A 23,908-nucleotide genomic window follows, 5' to 3' on the forward strand; every position below is an offset into this window, starting at 1 on the left:
ATTTCTTCCCCCCCCCCCCCCCCCCCCCCCCAAAAAAAAAAAGAAAAAAAGAATCAAAGCACACATTTGCAAAAGATTATCGATGCAGAGCAATGCCATATCATGCCACCATATTTTTCTTTATTATTATTATTTTTTTTTGGGGGGGGGGGGGCGGCGTGTGGGGGCTTAAGTTACACATGAACCTGGTGGGTCATGAACCCATGACCTATTCTCCACTTTACTCTAACAAGGAGGAGGAAGTGTCATTTCAGCTAGAGCTCATTGGCCATATCATGCCAATAATAAAAGAGGACATCCATACTTCCTTTTTTAGTTTGATATATAGACTAGAATTATCTATGTGAATTTTTTGAGATAATTTGCAGATCCCAATACTTGGCCTATAAAAGACCTATTTTCCTAACAGGAAAGACCATGAGAATAGAGAGCCTTATGCATAAACCTTAACATTTATTGCTTCATAGGCAGAACAAGCAAACCCAAGAAAACCAGGAAACAGGGATACGAAAGAAGTAAAAAAGAAAGTATAGGTTTCCATTGCTCAAGGAAAAGCAAGATTAATCATACTAATCATCAGCCAAGTTTAATCCTTGAGAAAAGCATTATCCCTAATGAAAAACAAAATTTTGTTTCCTTTTGCTCTTTTCTTTTGTAAAATAAAAAGAAGAATAACTAACAGTTTAGCTTTTCTATCAGACCTAACAAAAAAGTTAGCTTCTCTATCAGTATCTGAGATATAACTCACTACTAAGTAAACAACTTATGACTAATCCCCTTAAGCTTAGAAATGTTCCAGTCAATGAAATTTCTTCCTATTCACCTTACAAGGTTGACTAGTCTTCACTCTTCTATTGGTGCTGCTGGCCTCTAACAACAGGCAGAAGACTTCCCCCCATGAAACATCTTCAGGCTGAACTGTATTGTTGTAGCCCAAAGTTCAGAGAATGCATGAGTGAAATCATGTAGGTTGGCCAAAATACCCCTTATAAACTTAAGTATCAGTATAACTTATCAAAGAACTAAACGACGAAGTTGAAAAGCAGCTTCTTAGCTTTGCTTGACACTTGACAGTGCTTGCTTAAGCTTTTTCTTCTTTTAAATTCTAAATCACCATGTATAAAGTAGTCTTGAAGCCCCTTGCAGCTTCAAACTGGCTAAAGATAGAAATGTGGTTGGTCTGGCCTTGGGTACCTCAACCCAATGCTTGTCCAGCAAGATGCTGCCCTACCTAGGTCCTAGAAACCAAATACATATTTGATAATAGACCAATGATTTCTCTTACTTCTTTATCCACAAGCATTTAAAAAACCAATGATTTCAAGTTTTCATCTCTAATTAAACCCTTCCAATATATATTACTTTGAATATCTTAAGAATGCTGCATTGTTGGCAATCTGTTTGGCAGCAAGAGGGGAAGAGGAAAGGAAAGGAAAAGGAGAGTGAAGTGGAAAGGAAAAGGAGAAGAAAGGTTGGTAATTCCCTTTTTTCTGTTTAGTAGAAGGTTATAAATGAGTGTTGAATAAGGGACGAGTTTACATTTCTGTTGTTTGGTTCAAATACAGAAGAGAATGGAAAGTTACTCATAAGTAATACTTTGACAAGTACACCCCTATAAAAACAACATTAAAATATTCAGTTGTAGTAATTGACCATTAAGGCTATAAATGTAAGCCCCATGGAAAGATCCAATCTCACATTCCTTCTCTTTCCTCGAACCAACCAAAGGAATTTATATTTCCATCTCCCCTTTTCCTTTCATTATTTCACCTTTCCTACTATTTCCTCCCAACCACACATAGTTATTGTTATTAAGACCAGTCCATCTGTAGACATTAAGGGATTAACCAACCCGCAACAATTTTTGGTATCACATTGAATATTGATTACATGCAAGAACTCTTAGGATCTGTTTGGGATCCGTTTATTTTGCTGAAATTGAACATTTTTTGTTGAAAGTACTGTAGATAAAAGTAAAAGTTAGGTGAAACAGTGCTGTGAGACCTATGAATAGTACCAAAAAGTGCAATGAGACTCATCCATGCCATGTTATAAGAAAATTAATGCTCAAAATTTTCAAGAGTTGATAGCTCAATAGGATCCAAGCTTTTTTATTTTATTTTATTTTTATTGTTAAGTTGCACACACAACTACTGGGTCTTGAACCCACTACTTTAACCCTCCCGCCTAGCACTTATAAAGGGAGGAGGTGACAATTGAGCATACGTATAAGATTAACAATTATTTCAAGAAAACGAAAAAATGCTACAGTGAGGCAGTCCTATAACCTACCAAAAGTCAATTGCTTGACACAAGACATTAATGCTCTTCAAAGTCATCAACAAGGATCAATATTGCAAGTTTGCAACAAACAACCAAAAACTCTAGAGGTTTTTAATTTTATTTAAGACTCAATATGACCATTCAAGAGCACAGGCAAGGCAACCACCTAGGCAACTGCGACCTTCATCAGCAAAACCTTTGCCTAGAACTGTCAATTTACAACCAAAATTCGACCGAACAGCTTAATCAATCCCAGGAAAAACCCTCCTCCTATTATGAATTAAGATAATGCAAGGAACGTTTTTGAAGAAGAGCCCTTTGGACTCACCTCTAGCCACTAAAGCCTACCCCATCTGCCAAAACCAGTTGCCGGATAATCAAGGGACATTCACACCTGATGGGCTAAGCACTCTAAGCAAAGCTTCCTAATCTCTTAAAAACACATTCATTTGTACCTTATTTTTTACTCAAATGCATGTATTTGTTTAAGCATCCATGCAACAAGGAAAATTAAAGTGTAATCCTAAGTCTGTTTTCAAAAGAATAGCACATGAATGTGAAGCCAATGACACAGTAAAAAAACACAAAAAACAAAAAAACCAAGAATCCAATAACAAGCAAAAGAAAACAAATTTAGTGTTATTAAAAATAAAAATAAAACATACCCAGTAGTATCATAGACATTCCTAGAGATCCTCATCTTCTTCTTCGAACCTTTATAAAGCTCCTCCAAGCTACAAGGCAACACGCTCTCAAGCGGAGCTGCTTTCCTCAAACCCGAAGAAGAAGAAGAAGAAGGCGACCCACCAAAATCCGACCCGTTTGCACCCCTAAAGAACCCGTCTTTACCAACCCCTCACCCTGGCTCCACCGCTTCCTCCACCGCCAGCTCCGCCATTGCTCTCGGATCCGAAAATCTCAGCATAAATATCCTCCGCATCACGCGGGTTGAACCGAAACGACGTCGGATTGTGGTGGTGGTGCTGGCGATTGTAAAATGGTGGTTATGGACACGCGAAGAGGAAGACGCAGAAGAAGAAGGCTGGGGTGGCGGGATTTGACCGGACTTGAGAGCTTCCTCACCGTAGAGATCGTAGATCTGACGCTTCTGGGGGTCGCTCAGAACATCGTAAGCTTCGGATATACGCTTGAATTTGGCTTCGGCTTCGGATTTGTTGATGGGGTTCTTGTCTGGGTGCCATATCATAGCTAGTCTCTTGTACGCTTTCTTCAAATCGTCCTCGCTTGCGTTTCGATTCACTTTAAGAATGTTGTAATAGTCCACCCCATTCTTTTCTCTCTCTCTCTCTTTGTTTTTTTAGGAACTTGGATTTGTTCTGGAGTGGGGAATAAAATAAAGTTGGGAAGTAGTGGGCCTGCATGAACAAAATGAGTGACAATGATGAACATAAGAAGTAAGGAATTGATCCTTTTTTTTGGTCCTTCTTGATTCAAACTCCATTTGGTTATTATAAGTAATTCATGAATTAAATAATCCGCAGTCTGCACTGGAGCAAGTGAGCTTAAATTCCTGTTTCTAGAACGTGACAAACAATCTTTTTGATGGTAGGGAGTAGTTTGGGACTTCATAAAAGTCGGTGAGATTCTCTCAAACATGTTTATAGAATGAGTTTGACAAATAAAAATAGAAAAAGATACTTTCATAATTTTATTATATGTATGGTGTATGATTACGTAGGCATAGGATCACCATGTTTGTCTCTTTTCCTTTCTTTCCTCATATTCTTTTGATTCTTTCTCCTGATGGAAGCAATAAGGACAAGTGAATATAACATTCCAAATTTCCAATGAGATTGACTCACATTTGATTTTGTGTGTAAGAAGACAAATGGAATGGGAGTAGTTGAACAGTATTCTATGTTGGTATTACCCAAATCAACATTTTTTGTCACAAACACTTTACAAAGAACATTTCTGTAAAACTAATTCATAAAATCTTCACCAATTTGGTATTGATGCAAGAATAAAACATTTTAAAATTTATCTGATGTTCACATTTCCAATAAATAACTCTACCTGGTTTCTGCACAATGTTAGAAAAGAACTTAAATACCGAATCATCAACCTTGAAAAACATGACACCAATATACAAGAATGTGTGACACTCATTCCAGAACTGTAACCCACACTTCACAAACTCCGGGAACGCCTGACAACTCCGGCAGTTCACAGCCACTTGTTGCGTGATCCACATGGCCAAAATTGAACTATGTTTGCCAGTATCACCGATGAATATCCAGTGTTCCCCCTCACCAAGTCTTATACCCAAAACTCACATTTGGTGATACCCCCCACATACCATATTTTCGTGTATATAAATGATAAGGAAAGAAAATGGGGAAGAAAATAAGATGATAAAAAATTCAAATCATACAGCAATAGCTTGACCAGTCATCCCATCATGAAGTTGCAAAGAACCATCTTTCATCAGGTTAAGGCTCAAACTTTTAAACCTCTCCCTTGAATACTGCCGAGATGCCTTTCTCCAATCAGTTCCAGTCTTCATCATAGCAACAAACTCCTCATAACTAACACGGCCATCCTGAAAATAATTTAAATAAAGGTTAGGAGCCACAGTACAAGCTATTGGAACAAGAGAGTTTTTTCATATCAAAAAGAATTTCAGAATTCTCAACATCAATTTTAATATCTGGAATTCTGGATCATTTCAACCTATTGCCGTGCTGACACAGAATTATGACAAGTTCTAAAAATTTATGAATGTTGCATTTGCTTTGAATTCCAATACACTCTGAATGTAATACTTCAAAAGTGGGAGAATAGAACAATGAGATGATAAGGCTTGTAAGTCTGACCTTGTCTGTGTCAACCTCACGCATGATGTCATTCAGCACTTCAGTATCAGTTTCACCAGAGTCATCTGCTAATCCTTCCAATAGTTCATTTGATTCAATATATCCACTTCCATCTTTGTCGAAAAACATAAAGGCTCTGCGGAAATGCTCATCATTCTCCATCCTTTGCAAGTGAATTGTCACTGCTACAAACTCTCCATAGTCCAGTACTCCATTCCCATCAACATCAGCCTAGAAAATAGCTCTAGTTATTTTCTATTTGTATGAAATTAATGTTTATAAACCCTGAAGCAAAGAACCATATTTAGCAACTAACACTATCAGAATGAGTTCAAACTCAATTGGCACCTCATTTCTTTATAATAGAAAAGTGGAAGATGCAATTGTAGGTTCAAGACCCACCAGGTGCATATGCAGCTTACCAATTAAAAAAAAAAAACTAATACCATTAGATTTCAATAAATGGTGAAGCTATTGTCATCCTGACCCGATTTTGTCTATTTTATGGATCCTACTCCTCTAGAAGGCAAATTTTCCTAATCATGCAGAGTATGCAATACTTGCCAAATGCTTAGGGCATCCTAAATGCATATGAATACTTGATATGATCAAGTTCCAAGCATTTTACTTCATTGAAAAGGTGCCAAAGATCTAATTGCATAGTGGAAAAGGGAAAATGGCATTTGCAGGGTTTCAGGGTATAAATTCTGACCGTTAACTGGTGGGTGAAAACATAAGAGGACAGTGGTTTGACAAGCGTAGTTTGCAGTGCAGTGAACTACTTACTGTAAGAATGTTGCAGGAGTCATTTCAAAAGAGCAAACAAGAGATTGAAATGATGTGATATCACCTCAATCCAAAAGTAGTGGTCATGCATAGAATGGATAATAAATAGAGCAACTTTTTATCTGAACTTAGGTAAGGATAAAAACATACCACTTCCATCAGCATTTTTATCTCTGGTTCAGCCAATTGTGAACCAACCTTCCGAAGCCCAGCCCTCAGCTCCTCGTATGTTACTTTTCCATCTTTGTCAGTGTCCATCAATGAAAACATATCTCTAATTACTTCTACCTCTTCAACAGACAAGTGTTCAGCAATTACCTACAGCAATTATTTGAACCGCAAATCATCCACAAGGGTATAGAAATCGCATCAATGCAGTTAAAGTCAGAATTGGAGCTGACAATTAGACCTAAGCTAAAAATAGATGCTTACCCTAAGGGCTTTCTTTTTGAATCTATTCATCACAGAAAACTGTCTGAGCCTTGATCGCACAATATCTCCTAATGGGACATTTGGAGCTTTCTTTGCATTTTGCAACCAGGGGTGATCTAGCAAAGATAAGAAAATAAGATAAAAGATCAGTATACCCATTTCAAGAAAGCTACCCTATGCTAGAGAAAAACTCAAATCTCCTAGCAGTTCGCATATACAGGCATTTCAATGATTTGCTTCTCGTACCAGCCAAAAAAAAGTGAATAAATAATAAATTGTCTACTGGCGCTTGTGAGAAAATCCATTTGTGAAAACATGCCTCGCTTCTCAACAATGGTGGGAGAAGTGCTCTGAATGCAGGGCAATGATGTGATTTTGTAAATGATTTTCATCAAAATTTTCTTAAGGAACATTAGAGTGCAACTTTTTTTGCTGAATAACATAAACTTACAAGTCCAAATAGTGAAGTCCAGGCCTTTCATCACAATATATACATTAAACAGAATGATTACAGGAAGATCTGGTCTATAGCCAGCACCTACATTCAATGTGCTTGCCCCAGTAAAGCAATAAGTTAAGAGCCCAATGAAATGATAAAGAAGAGTGGTCCTCAATTTTAGTTCTACAAAGAATTTAGTCTCAAGAGTGGGTTCTCAGTACAAGCCCAAACTTTCAGATTAATTATAGCATGATTACTGACATTCTAAGGCAGGAGACAGGTACTTAATTCTCCAGAATTAATTCTATCCTGGAATAAATCTAAAGGCTAAAATATTGTGTGTAGGTAATCACCATAAAAAGAACTAAAGTAGACTCTGCTGCCACAACAAATACCTTTCTTTTTGTTGCACAAGTATGGACACCAACCAGCTAATATCAACTAAGTCATCCAACTCTAGCCTAGAAATGATCCTTTTTCCGCTCTCAATCTCTGACCAGAATCTATGAATTTTATTATAAGTCTTTACCTACTTGGGCTGGGAATCTAAAGATCTAGAAGTACGCCAGCTAAACAGAGACTTTTGATCAAGTCAATGAGGTTCAACCTTTAAGTATCTTTTCTTCCTTCTTTGCTAGCCAATCATGAGATTTTCCACCACTGGACCCGGAAAATTCCACACGAATAAGGACTACCAAAGGCCATACCCTTGTTTCATTGTCAAAAACCAGCAAAATCTACTGGCCCATGGTCATCTAGATGACAATATGTGATACCAATACCAAGTTTATTTAATGGTTGAAGTTATCTCAAAATCACTATCATGAAACTTCATTTTCTCAATAATAATAATAATCTATGTTGTGGAAGGCTGAGAGACCTCGTATTCTCTCTCAATGCCCCCAGTAAACCTTGAATGGAACCCCAAACATACGCAAGACAATAATAATTCATAGTATTGAGGTCACAGCTACTCCGATTCATCACAGACTTGGTCAAAATTCACAAACTATCTAATTAAAAATTAGAACCACATTAAGTATGAAAACTCAGCTAAAGTTCTTACCAAGCACTTGTTGAGCAGTCAACCGCTTTTTCGGATCCTGTTCCAACATCTGCCTAACAAGGCTCTTAGCACTTTCAGAAATCTGAGGCCAAGGTTCCCTCTTGAAATCAATGTTCCCTCTTAATATTGCAAGAGCAACACCCTGTTCAGTTTCTGCAACAAACAAACAAAAAATTAAAATTAACAACTTTACAATCCTATGCAAGACTTCATCAAAACTAGGCTACTATTTTTTCTTTTTTAAAAGACACAAAATAAAATTAATACCTGCCCAAAATGGAGGAACCCCACATAGCAAAATATAAACAATCACGCCGGCGCTCCATATATCCACCTCGGGTCCATAGTTCCGCTTCAACACCTCTGGTGCCATATAGTACGGACTCCCCACAATCTCCGAGAACTTCTCTCCTAAAACCCACCAAAATAAAATTACTAAATTTAATATTCAACCTATAGTACCCAGCCAAAAACCCCTATATCCAATCATTAAAACAATAAACTTTATCACAACCCAGTACATAAATACAACAATCAAGCAAAACCCAGATATCCCAAAAATAAAAAAAAATCAACCCAAACCCCATAAAAATCATTAAAAAACACTAGAATTCACTTGAACACTAAGCTTAATAAACAGAAAGGACCTCAAATCAACTTATACTAACAAAAAAAAATCAAAATTAAAAATGTTAAAATAGATATATTGAGGGGGGAAAAAGGGCAGAAGCAAGAGAACAATGGTGGTTTGGTCTGTCGGCAATGATACCAGCTTTAAAATTACCAAATTTAATATTCATCCATAGTACCAATAAAAAAAAAAAAAAAACCCATATATCCAATTATTAAAAACAAAAATTAATCACAACCTATACTTAAATTCAACAATCAAGCAAAACCCAGATCTCCCAAAACTCAAAAAATCAACAAGCACTAACAATCACGAAAAATAATGAAAACCCAAATCCATACCAGGCTTAAAGAACACAGAGAGACCAAAGTCAATAGCTTTAAGCGGCGAATGCTCTCTCTTATTAGCAAACAAGAAATTCTCAGGCTTCAAGTCCCTATGCATGACTCCATTAGCATGACACATCCTCACAACCTCAGCTATAGTCCTCGCCACGCTCGCCGCAGCTCTCTCAGTATAATGCCCTCTCGCCACAATCCTATCAAAAAGCTCACCTCCCTCGCACAACTCCATGACCAAGTGCACATTTTCACTGTCCTCATACGTAGCTCTAAGCCTCACCACGTTCGGGTGCTCCGGAAAATTCGACATTATCGCCACCTCGCGCCTCACGTCCTCAACGTCGATCGAAGTCCTCAGCTTCCGCTTCGATATACACTTGCAAGCCAAGGCTTCCTTGGTCTCTCTGTCAGTACAGAGGTACGTTATGCCAAACTCTCCACGACCCAGTTCGCGTCCGAGTATGTACTTATCGCCGATTCTGGTTCTGTGGCTCAACGGTATCACATCTTTCAAGACCCGGATCGGAGCTGGTGATCGAATAGCATCTTCTGCATATGGGTTTGGTTTTCTGTCCCTGTGGGCTGTGGTGGGCTTGTTCTTGTTCTTGTTGCTGCTCTTCTTCTTCCTCTTCTTCCCGCTATCGTATTGTTCTTCTCCGGTCTCTGGTCTCACGCATGTGTTACAGTTCCCCATGAAAGCAAGCTTGTTGTTACAGAAACAGAGAGTGTGTATAGTATTCTATAGTATAGACTGCATAGTATATATCTGTGAAAAGAAAAACGGTGTGTTTTGGGGGGAGAAAACCGGCCGAGGAATGAGGTCAGGTGGGACTTGGGAGAGAGAGAGAGAGAGAGAGAAAACGCGGGGTTCGGTTGAGAAAAAGTGGGGTTTTTTGAAAAAAAATATATGACGCTTATTATTATTCAACTTATATACCATGATTATTGTTTATCTTAATTTATATATATTGTATTATTATTTTGGGTATTATACTATAAGTGCTGCTTTTGAATTTTTAATGTTTGATTAAAGGTGTTTTATGATAGGGTGGAAAGGAAAATTGAGGTTCATTGCATTGGTTGATTGAGTATTGAATAATGGTAGAGATACAAACTATTTTATAAATTGCTGATGCGATGAGTGATTATGGGTAAATAAAAAAATGATATTAATGGTGTGTTTAGATGAAAACCAATAAAATGTTGGTGACGTCAACATTTTGTAAAAATATTATAAAATAATTTGTAATGTGCATTACTCTTGATTATTACGTGAAGAATATATGTTTGAACTTTTGGAGTAAATGACTTTTATTTGGGATTGGTTCGAGTGGTTTTACTGATATAACATTTTGTGTATTGTGTGTGTTTCATATGTTTTGCCCAATTAAGATTGAATTTTGGGAGTTGGGAGTTGAGATAAGACCTTTTTTTGTATCTTCTAAAGGGGAAAAAAAATTAAGTAATTATGAGGTGTGTTAAGGTTACATGGGTTTGTGGTGTGCCCTAATTACAAATATTATACATGTGTATATCCTACAATCGTGGAGCTACATTGTTATCTATTTTGTGATACTTCATGATGCATTCCTGTTAATCTTTATGGAATTTTATAATGTAGTAAGTGCCAACGGCCCAACATCATTTATTGAAGAAAAATATTGTTCTACCTAAATGCTTTCATCGTGTGAATCAACAAAAATATAAATGAGGATTGAAAGAGAAAACCAAGAATGAAAGGGTTAAACAAATTTTTTTTCCTTCGATTCCTTGAGTGAATGATGCATTTGTCACATCATTCAATTTCGTTAAAGTCAATGAAATACCCACTAAGCTAAACACATAAGAGGTAATTGTCAAAAAATAAATCACATGATACTTTTATGTTTAAAGAGCATATCATAAAGTTGTTATCTATGATTTATTATTATTTTTTATAAAGTTTTCTTCTAAATTAGGTAGGAAGGCTGATTATGTAGTAGTTTAGATGATTATTTACTTATTTATAAATCACATTGACATTAAAAAAAAAAAAAACAATATTGACATTAAGTTATATAACTATAGGTCATAGGATTAAAACAACATATAATTTTTGTTTGAGTTGTTACCCAATGAGTTGAAAAAAATTTCAAGCCAATTTAAAGCAACATGAAGGTCATTTAAAAGTTATTTCCAACTCATTTGAAACCAATTCAATTCCTCTTATCCAAACTTATCATTAATTTAAATATAAACTTCGATAAAATTTATTATGTTCTATAAACTAATTGGGAACTTGTAGGTTCCAATTAGCTTAACTGGTAAAATCTCTGATAGTTGAATAAGAGGTTTGGGGTTTAATCCTCGCCTACACCAAAAACCAATTGGTGTTTTGGTCTGATGATAAAGAGCTATCATCATAAGCAAATGTCCTAGATTGAAACTCTCAAAAAAAAAAAAAAAAAACACTAACAGGGAACTTTCAATGCAAAAAAAAAAAAAAAAAAAAAACACTAACAGGGAACTTTCAATGCATTTTTATAATGATTGAATTTTTATAACTTAATTGAAAAAAAAAAAAAAAACTAAGTATGTACATAGGTAATGAACTATCTTTTTATTTATTTATTAAGAGTTGACAATTAAAAAAAAAAAAGTCAATAATATATATATAGTTACACATGGTGTGCTTTGTTAATATTACTCCACTCAATAACCTCTTATGAAGTATCATTTTTCTTAACACACACGCCAAAGTTTTATGTTAGTTAATGTTATTTACTATTTAATTCATAAACTCATGTTCTATTTATAGTTTTAAAATACAAAAATTAAAAATTAAACATATTTACACATATAAGATAATTATTGAACTTTGACCATTTTTAAATTTTGCAAGTATAAAAGGTACAAAAAGATAATACAATACAACAATAGATTAGATTTTTGACAGTGAACAATAGATTATATTTGAATAGCTAGTGTTTTTTTTTTTGGTTATATATGAACTTTTGATGATTTCATGTTTTCAGGGGATTCGGGTTATTGCCTCAATGGCAAAAACATCTTTTCTTCATGGATTGGAAACCTATCAGATGGTTAATGGTGACCATTGAGACACGTTTCTTAGAGGGCCAAGAGCTGCTTTTGATCCATTGATTTTACATACTCAAGTTGAGGGAGTGCTGTGGATGGTTGAGATCTCTGGACATTGTTTGTTGAAGTTGTTCACCAGTTTAGAGGGTTGCTGTAGGGATGTTTGACTTAATCACAGAACCAACCAAGGTCTAGATATCTCCAAAACTTTAACCAAAAGTTTATCTTAAATAATCAAATGCAATTTTGGCAGTTTGGTCATGACTCATGACCCACAGTGATACGGTAATTTTATTGACCAAATCAATCTAAAATAATTGTTAATAATTAATTAATTAGCTAATCTTCAATATAATCAAATGGAGACAAGGATATTGACCATTGCGGGGTTCTTAATGCTGTGGGAGTGTTGATTGGTTTGAAATTGGGATATAACTAATCCAAATTTAGCTTGAGAAGTAGTAGGCTTTAAAATATTGGAAATCTACAAAGTCTGAATGGGTTTTCTCTGTTATGTTTAACTATTTATTGGTATGAAATTTCTTGGTAGTTATTATAAATGGATTGGTTGTGGAATAACACCAAACAAATTGGTCAAATTAATGTGGAATATATGCAACATCATAATAAGTATGAACAATTCTTGCAATCTAGTTTGACTTTATTTCAACCTGAACCCAAAGACCACTTGCCAACCAATCATTGATATGTTTTTATAATCACTGGAGTTGGTAACGTTGTTCTAATAACGTTGTTTGTATTTTTTGAAAATAAATGTCGGTAAAAAAATGTGTGAAAATACGTGTAATGTTGTTTAAAAACTAAAAAGTGTTGCTTAAACTATCATACCAAACGGCCCCTTAATTAGTGAAATTGATTTTTTTCCCTTCTTTTTTAGAAGATATAAATCCAAGAAGGTTGTACAATGCTCTTATTAGTATAATCTAATTACCATAAAAAGAATTAAACACACAAGAACACATAAGCCTCCATTTGGATACCAATGAAAAATAAAAATTATATCACTAATTAGCTTATTTTTACTATTATTCATAGGCTTTATTGTATTTTTTGATACTATTTACGGGTCCTAAGGTATTATTTTAGCTAACTTTTATATTTATCTATAATACTTTTAACAATAAATCTTCAATTTCAACAAAATAAGCATTCTCTATACCGACCTAATTCCTATAAATTCAACCTGACTGTGTGCGAAGTTTCTTGGAGCAAAAGGATTGAAAATTTAACCTCTTTTTTGACGAGAACATTTCAATTACTAAAAGAGAAAAAAACACAAAAAACAAAAAAAGGAAGTAGGTGGAGACTTGGTCAATAAGATGGAAAATTGAAGATTCCATCGTTAAAGTCAACAAAGATGCTGAAAGGTCTTCTTCACTTAAAGCTGCTACTATTAAATGTTTGATTTTCCTTCTTTTCTCACCTAGCTAAACCAACATTCCTTTACCCGGAAGTAACATTGATAGGTACTCTATCATTTTGACCCAAAAAATAAAAAAGAGTAATAGGAATAATTCCTGGTTGATAACCAATTAAAGAAGGCACTTTTATACTAGTAAAAAAGCATCTAAAAAGTGTTTTTTTACTTTGCTCCCAGAAAAAGAAGATGTGTTTTTCACTATTCAAAATGACTATTCAGGGGACAGCTTAAAGTCTAAGATGGAGGTTGCTTATCTCAAATTAATTTTTTTTTTTAATAATTGAACAATAGTTTAAAATTCAAAGGAAACAATAACGTGTGGTTGTGAATCTGAACTCCTGCATTGTGCACGTTTTTCAATTATAACTATGTGCTTTATTGATTGACTTACTACCAAAAAGAAAGTGTCATTGAACATTGATATGGAATTTTACCCTTTTTTTTGGTCTCACATTGATTTGCATTTATACTTCGATTTCTATCCACATGGAAAGAAAACCCAAATGGGTCTTACAAGTTACATAAGAGCAATTTTTTTCTAGTCTAAACATCGTTATATTTTTCTATACTTCTTGGTCATTGAATTGGGAGAGATAACAAAAGTTCATCTTATTTATTACATGTTTTTGGATGCCAACGTAGGGTGGAGTAAGAGTAACATTCACATTCACATCAGTCTCATTAATTTAATATTTCAGTAAAAATTTATCTAAACTCAACCGGAACAAGCATGCATCAGCCTCACTAAATTAATTAAAACTTTTAAAGAGAACAAGCTCATCTTTACATGTAGTGAACATCTATCCTGACTATATTAAATTTTAATATTGATAAAGTATTAAGGCTGATGTATGGGTATGAAAATAATAGATAACTAAATAGGTAAAAGTAAAATTTTTTGGATTAGTTTAGGTAAATATTTGAGGATATTGATGCGAATGCTCTAACAATATATATGGTTCAATTGTTGCTTTTATTATTATTATTATTATGTGTGTGTGATTTCCTGAATTTTTCAAAATAAAACTTGACGTTCTTGTTGTAGAGATTTTTTTCTTTTTTTTGAAAGCGAAATGAGAATTCATTCAATCATTCAATGAACTAGCATCCAAGTACAGAGCATCAAGGGCTGGAGGTAGTGACTCTTCCAGCCATACAAGTTCCTCATCTAATTGACTAGCATAACAGGCCAAACAATGAGCAATGGAATTAGCATTCCGCTTAATACAACCAACAGACAAACTCCTAAGACCAGCTGCTAATGTGCAAACATCATCATAAATGTGTCCCAATCTAGATCGATTAGTTCATCTTTATTTTTCTTTTTATTTTTTTCAAATGATTATTCCTTTTTTATTCCTAATTTAGTGCCTACCATGAATTATGGTTTCTTTAGGGTTTTCTAGTCTTCTATAATGTTTTTCCTACATAAACTAATGGTTGTAGGCTTGTAACCCTCTTGTATTTAGAATTTGATTAGTAATAAAATTTTAGAAATGTTTTATTTTCTTATTTCTCTAGTGAATAACAAAATTAACTTAGTGAATTCAAAGAACCGCCCGGTGAATTCAATGATTTATTCTTGAATTAAATGTTTTCTGTTTCTTATGATGATTGACTACTTTAGTTGATACCAGAGTCTTATCACTTTCCATGTCTGATAGCTAATGAATGGAACGGCAGCAAATTCAAGGATTAAGCTCCATGAATGAGAGATTGCGCTCTTGAATTTAGTTATTTTCATTCTTTGATGGTATAGCATATAAATGAGACTTCATGGATTGGATTCTTGGTATTGAAGATTATTTAGAATATGCAAAGATCCTTGAGGATTGTAAGGTAATAATGTTCATCGGAGAAATTTAAAAGTGATGGCAAAAATCATAAGATGGAAAATTGAGAGAATAATGTTGAAGTTTTAATTAAATTTAAATATGATGGTGAGTCCATAATTGTCAAGTCTCATTTATTTATTTATTTTCTAATACACGATGGATTTTTTGTCAAGAGAAATTTGTAAACTATCTTAAATCCTTTATTGGTTGATATTGTAAATAAATTGGAGGTCAATGAGAAAATTTTTGGCAGAAATCACATTTTCGTCCATACATTTTCAAGCGATTCTCATTTTGGTCCTTACATTTTATTTTTACTGTTTTTCGTCCCCAAAATAAAAATCCGTTCCATTTTAATCCTTACCGTTATCTCACTAACGAAAAATAGCCAACGTGGCAAACAGAGTGCACTGTTGGCATACTAAAAGCTGATGTGGCCATTAAAATAATAATAATAAATGTTATTTGGCATTAAAAAAATGCCACATCAACATCTAAATTTAAAAAACTAATTTATCAATTTTAACTAAATAAAAAAAATAAAAACATAATTAAAAAAAAAAAAAACCAAAAACCACATGAATTAGGATCTAAGTGTATCTTGAACAAGAACAACAAAAAAACCAATCCAGATATTTCTTAAAAAAAATTTTTAAAAAAAAACCAACCCAAATTTAAATACAAGAACAACATTTTCATTTTTAGACTTTCATCATCTCATTTTCATTAAAACCCACGCAATCCCATCCTCTCTGTCTCTCTTTTCCTCTCTCCCTTGTCCACTCAAATCCACACCCCAAGCAAACACGAGAAAGAAGAAAGCAACGAATCTGAGGTTGATTCCGTTTTGGTTGGTTTGAGGTTGATTCCATTTGGATTTGATAGCTTTGAATCTGAGGTTGCAAGTGGTTTGGTTTTGGCTCTAAGGTTTGGATTTGAGGTTGAAAATAAGAAAATTTGGGTTTTGAGTTTTGTGTTTGGGGGCCGAGAATCTGGGTTTGGATTTAGTATTTGGGGGCCGAAAATATGGGTTTGATTTTTGTGTTTGATGCTTTGGTGGTGTGGGGGGGTTGAAATATGGTATTGAGTTTTGTGTTTCGGCTAATCTGGGTTTGAATTCAAATTTTCTGAGTTTTAAATTTTATGTTCATCTTCTCTAAATCCATGGCTGAAGACCCACGGCCAAAACCCCATGGTTGAAGATCCATGGTCGAAACCCACCTTGATTGAGATCTGATCTTCTCTCTCTCTAAACCCAAATGGTCACTATGGTTTGATCTGACTAGCTCATGATTGTGTTTTGGTGTACTTTATTGATGATGATTGGCTTTGAGTTTTGGTATTTTGTTTTTAATCTGATCGTGTTTTGGGTTTTGTTTGTTTTATTATTATTATTATTTTATTAAGTATTTTGGGTTTTGTTAGTTGATTGTGTTAGAGTATTTGAGTTTGATCATGGTTTTGTATATGTTTTTTCTTGTTTGAATGCTAAGAAAATGCAAGAAAAGAAAAGAAAATCTTGAATTTCTTATATTCTGGGCAACCATGTTCTTGCGGGAAGAACATGAAGAACAATTATTATTTAAATAATTAAATGATAACTAAAATTTTATTTTATTTTAAAATAAAATAATTTTTTTAATATTTTTTAATTCTGCCATTTGCCACGTGTCCATTTTTCATCTCTGATATAACGACAGGGACTAAAACCAGAAGCGTTTTTAATGATAGGGACTAAAAGAAGTAAAAATAAAATCTAGGGACCAAAGTGAGAATTGCCTAAAAATGTAGGGACGAAAATGTGATTTCCACTATTTTTTTTTTTTTTTTTACATAAAGTCATATAAAGAATCTAAGTTTCAAAATCAAATCAAGTTATTCAAGTATTTAAAGTATTTATTTATTTGGAATATAAGATCTCAAAATTTAGACAGAAACTTGTGTACGAATTTCATTTAAATATGGTGCGAATTTGGATCACGTCCACGTTTGGATGTTTTGCATTTTAGCCCTTTTTTTTTTTTTTTTTGACCAGCGCCTGGTGCACTGTTCATGGGACATGAATAGTGCATCAAGGCATATGAATAGTGTTTTTAGTGTGAACAGTAACCAGAAATTATTATTTTTTTATTATTATTTTCAGTTTTTAGTTTTCAGCAAAATAGACGATATCCAAACGCACCCATAGAGTCTTGTGTACAGTAGAAGGCGCTCACAGGTCACAAACTATTATTGAATTGTTGTAATTGTTGTACAGTAGGGTCTTATGTTTTAGCAAAAAGGCCAAAAACTATTACTGAATTGTTGTACAATAGGTGCCCACAGACCACAGACCCAAGTGTCGTTGGTCATATACTTCTTAATTGCTACATTAGTTTGACTTCTAGTTTTTAGCCTTTATATATGAATTTCCGACTTCACGTAACAATATCCAAATTAATATACTCCAAAGAATTCCCTAATATATATATATATATATATATTGTAAGGACCCGATTTGAACTCTTAGCCAAAAGATACATGGACTTAGGCCCAAAAAACTCAAAGTAATAAATTTGTAGAGAATGGGTTGGAAAACTGGGCTTTAATGAGTTAAGCAACAAGTAAACAGATCTTGATGACTAAGAAAGGAAAATAACGAACTTTCACTAAGGAAAAACGTCATCGGCGGAGTCCGAAGAAGCTGATTTTTATGTATTGCTTTTGAAGTTTGATTACAAGCCTGGTTCTAGATCACTATAATGTTTCTCTCTTGATTTTCCAATCTCCTTTCCTTCAGAGGTCTCTTACATTATATATCTTCCTCCTAGTGATCTTGGCCTTCCACTTGTTGATCATCAAAACCACTACTTGAGTGTTTATCCTATTAGACACCCTCTTTGGCTTTCTGGTAGCTAAGGTAGTACTGTTCAGAGGTCTTCTCCACATAAATGCGGCTAGAAAGTTAGTTACAGGACATTCAATACGGTGGCAATAGCTTTTCTTTAGGCATCTCCTAACTTCTACTTTCTGGTACACTTAAGAAGTACGCCCTTGTCACTAGAGCTTTCTAGAAGGTCGCCTTAATCATTAGGATCTACATCAGATTCGTGTTTAGCTTATTCGATGAGGTACTCCTCCTCAGACCATCTTCTCATTAATATCATGCTCATGAAGCTATGAGCTTAAAGCACTTACTACTATTTAATCGTTCTCGAATCACCCGTGTTCTCAGCCAAGGCCCTAGGCCCAATACCAGATTTGGGTCTTTACCCCTACACACACACACACACACACACACACACACACTCCAAAGAATAATATTTTTTTTTCTTTGAAAAATTTTAACGAATGCTCTAAAATGTATTTGTTAATAAACCATTTTAGAAAAAAAAAAATTTTAAAAAAATAATAATGTTTTAACAACTTTTTCTATTTCTCATAAAAATAGTATCAAAAATTTCCTAAAATAATTTGTTAATAATTATGGTAAATTGCAAATTACACCCCTAAAGTTTGGGGATGATTGGATTTTACACCCTGAAGTTTTAGAATTTGGATTTTACCTCTTGATATTTCGGAGTGTTTAGATTTTACATTCTGACATTTTAGAATATGGATTTTATCCCTATATTTTAGGGGTGATTGGATTTTACTTCCTAAAGTTTGGGAATGTTTGAATTTTATAGCTTAAAGTTTCAGAATTTGGAAGTGTAAAATCCAAACACTCTCTAACTTTAGGAGATAAAATCCAAAATTTGAAACTTTAGGGCGTAAAATCTAAGCATCCCAAATTTTAGGGGGTAAAATTCAAAATTTGAAACTTCACAGGCGTAAAATTCAAACACTTTCAAACTTTAGGAGTACAATTTGCAATTTACCCTAATAATTATCCTAAGAGAACTTGTTAACAAAACCTTGGTTTGCGTAGCTCTTCAATGAATTATACAATTCAATGCATTGAAAAAAACTTTGAAACTCAAACGGGCAAATAGAATCCACGAAGTCAACAAAACGAGACCCAAAAGTAAAATGCCCTTGTGGAAGCCTATCTCTAGTTGGTGCAACATAGATTCCAAGTTTCCAACCTAACCCATTAATTTTTTTTTTTTTTTTTTTTTTTTTAATACAACTAGACTTTAGAGCCAATGAGCCATTGACGGAATGACCACGAGTGATACCCCTTAATTTTATGTTCGAGAAGACCTTTTACTTTTGAGAAGAAAACAAAGTTATACCTCATTCATTTCCAACCTAAAACTGGATAAAAGAATTTGAACTTTCCTTTGGTGATAGCCACAAAACTACAAATTAGGATCATGATCAATTCAAAGATGATATTTTTGTGTGGACTTAACATAAACAACATATCAGCTTTTGTATCTCAGTGGTAGATTGTTAAAAATTTTGCAAATAATAGACCCTTCCTTAAGCCAAGTGCTTATAAGGCAAGAGTGGGAGGCATCTCTCCCCGATGTGGGATTGAACAAATTCGTAAGGGTGGCATTGGCTCATCGGCCCATTCCCAAAGCGAACAATACTTAATTGGGGAAAGATTCGTTCCTCCCACAATAGTCTTTCACAAGTACAACTATTATTATATTAAAAAAAAAAAAAAAGGTTTTACTAACGTATGTTCTTAGGGCATACATTAGTAAATCATTTAAAGAAATTTTTTATGAGAAAAATGAAAAAGTAACTAAATTTTTTATGGTATTTTTTTTTTCAATTTTCCATAAAAAGTATCATAAAATAGATAGTTATAAATGTATATATGTCTATATTAAGGTGACCCTAAAAAAATTATGAAGAAAAGAACAAAAAGCAACAATAAATTTGTGAATATAATCTTTAAAAAAATGTATTATTTTTTTTCAAAAAATGTGTATCACAACTCATAATTGAATATTTGTTATTCTTTAACTCGTGTTCTTATGCCACACGTTAATCATATGTATAAAGCTAAATATTTTATACATTCCTTCTTCTTTGTTTTTGTTTTTATTTTTTTTTAATAATAAGATGCTTTCTCACAACAACTAAAATTACATAGCTATAGCTAGGACTCGATTGGTGTGCTTGTTTATATAGAACTGGTCATATACTCATATTGGATGGTGTCATATATTTGAATATTTAATTAGTTTCATTTTTATTTTAATTTGATTTTATCTTTTATAACTTAATTTCGATTGGTAAATTTGAATATTATCTTAATCTTCAACGTCAAGTCCTAAGAGCATATTTTGGACCACCTCAATTATGGGAACAGGACCTTTAATTTGTATCACTAAAACATTCACATTAGGTATCACAAACTTTTTCCTTTTCCCTATTAAAATAACAAATAACGTACAAAGCACCGTCAGAATGCTTTTTGCCACCTTCCTTGATTGGCATAGTTAATGTGACATTTCAATCATGGCAATTTTTATTGATACTTCCACCTGCCAAGGTACGTAGATTGGCAATGGTTTGGACTTTGGACTATAAATATTGAATATTTATGTTTAAGCATGGACAATGCAGCATTTCAAATACCCAAATTTCCAGCTGCCCATTCAATTAGTAGAAATGCTGCTGTTAACAATTGGCAATTAACAATAAGATATGTCTGTGACTGCAAGAAAAAAAAAAAAAAAGGAGAAATAAGTAAACTCTTGAGAATCTTGTAATTTAATTGGATGACATAACTTGGCATTTTCAACGAAGACATGCAGTATTTAAATCCTCCATTCTTGTCGTACTGTCTGAATTATTTAAAAAAAAATAGAGAGCATCTCATGCAAGGGAAAGGAATGTATTGGCCGCAAGAATTGAAGATTGCTTGCTTTCTATACCCATGGCCAAAGGCAAGAATAATGATGGAAACGCCCTCCATTCACGTAGCAACTTTATACCCTGGCATAGCTAGTAGGGCAGATCTAGGTGAAAATAAAAAAGAGAAAGGGCATGTTGACACTATGATTATGTTTAATGATGTGTTGCAGGAAAGAAAGCATGTGTTCTTCCTATCTCACCACCACGCCAACTGCATAAAGTAGGATTTCAAAACTTTTCTACCACTTTTTCATTTGTAAAAGTTCACAAACCCTACAACGAGAAAAAATTTTCCTAATCAACAGTTAACTCTTCCTCTAACCACTAGATTGGGTTCTTAAAGTTTCCTTTGGATATTTTATTTTTCTGAATTGGGTACAATCCATGAGTTTTCCTTTCTTTTTCTTTTTTTTAACCCGGAAATGCAAATTAAACTCGTTTTTTATACACATTTTTGAAGCATTACAAATTCATTTTGATGTATCTTCTTCAATCAGAATTAGGTGAAATGTTAGGACAAAATTTGACTTGCGTTCATTGCTCTAATACATTCATTACTACATGCCTCGTCCCAAATCTAAACCTTTCTTGGGCCAGAGTCTGCTAAGTGGGGATTGCTGCCACCACATATGTTGCTTTTTGGATTGGGTTTAGTGAAAGGAGGTATGACATATGAGTGCTTTAATTTAGTCCCTTCTTTGTATTCAGAATCTTATAAATTCTCAATTTTATTGCAAGATAGGCAGGTAAAGGTGAACAGGAAAACCATGATAGCAAGCTCTATTTTGGCAATTTGACATAAGCTACTTTGGGTTTATGACCATCTCAGATCTCAATTCCCTTCGAAGAGTTCTAACCAATCTCTCCATTGATTTCATTCCATGGATTGTATATGGTAGTTGTCCATGCTAGTCTCCTAGCTATTGAAGAAAACGCTCCACTTGAATATATTCTACAGCCCAAGGGTCATCAAATAGCCCACAGCTCACAGTCTGATCCAGAAACCCAACGGCCCACCGAGCTAATGGGTGGCCCGACCCGTTGTTATTGAGGCCCATGGGTAGCCCACTAGCCCAGTGGATTAGGCAGTGGGCTAGTTTTTATGCCCATGGGTACCCAATGGGCTAGCCCAGTAGCCCAACCCATTGCCCAACCCGTTGGCCTAACCCAATAACTTATAATTCATAACAAAAATATATAAGAAGTGTATGAAGGATTGATCTTGAGATATTATAGAGAAATTTTTTAAGAGAACTCCCTCAACCACTAAGATACTCAAAGTAATTGTGCTAAACTTAGTTTACTAAATATATATTTTTCTAGTAGTCTAGCAAATTTGAATTAACCGTTTGACTTTTTTTTTTAATTAAAGATAAAAATAAAAAACTATTTAAAGCCTTAATAAAAAAAATTAAATAGGTTTCCATCAACAAAACAAAAAATTAAATAGATTTGACTGTAAAAAAATTTGTAATTAAGTATTAAATTCTTTAATTCTTTCCTTTAAAAAAATAGATTGATTATTCCCTTATAAAAAATTGATTCTTTCCTCATAAAAATAATAAAATAATATGCTAACATAAGCCCATGGGTAGCCTATTAAGCCCAACTCGATAGCCTAACTCACTAAAGGCAAAATGGGCATTGCCCATGGGCAGGATCATGAGCTGAGGTTTTCTCTTTCGGCCCAGCCCGACCCGGCCTGTTAACTAATTAATAGCCCATTATGCCCAGCCCATTGTGCCCATAGGCTAAGTAAAAATGGGCCAGACTGGCCCGACCCGGCCCATTGACGACCCTCATGGCCAAAATGGTTGGAGAGTCCCAACCTTTCAATGATTCTAGAGACTTAACATAATGACATAATGTGCAATAACCTTGGATCATCTTTGATGAGGTAGGCAATATAAGACTAAAGCTAGTCAAGCCCACACGGTGAAAGGGTGCCAAAAAATAAATCTTTTTTTTTTTTTAATGTGAAAAATTCGTTTATTAGAGGAACTTAGGAAATATTTTGGACTAGCAATATATATTGGCGACCATGATGGTTCCAAATTTTATGTCTTAGAGTCCCTTTCATCCACAAATTTTAGAGCATTCACATCAATTCATGCAAACAATTCTATCTATTTTAGCATAAAAACTTACTTTTAAAAAAAAAAATTACATACCCATTTTTCAAAACATCCAATATCAAATTATCTATTTTACAATATATATTATTAAAATATCAATTTTTCTTAAAATTTTAAATTATTTATCTTTCATCACACACATTAATCATTATCTACCCTCTTCCTTCATCCTACATAAAGAAAGAATAAATAACTAAATACAAAATGAATAGTATCAATGTTGTAAGGATGCAGTTTGAGTCTCTAGCCCAAAAGATAAATGAACCTAGGCCCAAAAAGCCCAATACAATGAATTTGTAGAGAGTGAGTTAGAAAACTGGGTTTTAATGAATCAAGCAATAAGTAAAGTGGCTTCAGATGATAAGAAGATGAAAATAAACTGGTTTATTCTAAATAAAATCGTCCTCGGCATAGTCCGAGGAGATCAGTTCTTGTATACTTCTTACAAGTTAGATTACAAGTTCAGTTCCTAATTGCTACAGTATTTTTCTATTAATTTCTCGATCCCTTCTCTCAGAGTATCTCTTCTATTTTATACTATCTTCCCCTTTGATTTCCACCTTCCATGTGTAGATTCGATTGTCAGTGTTGATCATTGTCCCATCAGCACTTTCCTAAAATCTTTGGGTAGTAGTTGTAAAGCGGAAAGTTATTGTTCAAGCATCATTTTCTCAATAATGCAGCCAGAGAGTTAACTGCAAAGCATTTAATGCGATGGTAGCAGCTTTCCCTTTAGATATTTGATATTTCATGGCCTCCCTTTATCTTGTTCCTTCTTGGTACTTATCCTGATCAGTGAAATCGT

General features: G+C 34.0%; 2 protein-coding genes across 2 annotated transcripts in view; both read right to left on the reverse strand.

Annotated features, from left to right (window-relative positions):
* Nucleotides 1-4,498, reverse strand: part of LOC112017642 (uncharacterized) — a 17,609-nt gene extending 13,111 nt beyond the window's left edge. The window contains 4 exon segments of the mRNA XM_024050100.2: nucleotides 2,949-3,134; nucleotides 3,136-3,280; nucleotides 3,283-3,591; nucleotides 4,321-4,498. Coding sequence (XP_023905868.2) covers nucleotides 2,949-3,134; nucleotides 3,136-3,280; nucleotides 3,283-3,591; nucleotides 4,321-4,498 — 818 coding nt within the window.
* LOC112017636 (calcium-dependent protein kinase 10) lies at nucleotides 4,231-9,718 on the reverse strand. The gene is made up of 7 exons (XM_024050094.2): nucleotides 8,816-9,718; nucleotides 8,111-8,254; nucleotides 7,844-7,996; nucleotides 6,339-6,454; nucleotides 6,057-6,224; nucleotides 5,121-5,351; nucleotides 4,231-4,846 (listed from the first exon to the last, which is right to left on the reverse strand). The coding sequence occupies exons 1-7, from the start codon at nucleotides 9,507-9,509 to the stop codon at nucleotides 4,673-4,675; spliced, it is 1,680 nt and encodes a 559-aa protein (XP_023905862.1). The 5' UTR covers nucleotides 9,510-9,718; the 3' UTR covers nucleotides 4,231-4,672.
* Between the last annotated feature and the right edge of the window lie 14,190 nt (nucleotides 9,719-23,908).

Source organism: Quercus suber, unplaced genomic scaffold (assembly GCF_002906115.3).
Source record: "Quercus suber isolate HL8 unplaced genomic scaffold, Cork oak 2.0 scaffold_538, whole genome shotgun sequence".
NCBI lineage: Eukaryota > Viridiplantae > Streptophyta > Magnoliopsida > Fagales > Fagaceae > Quercus > Quercus suber.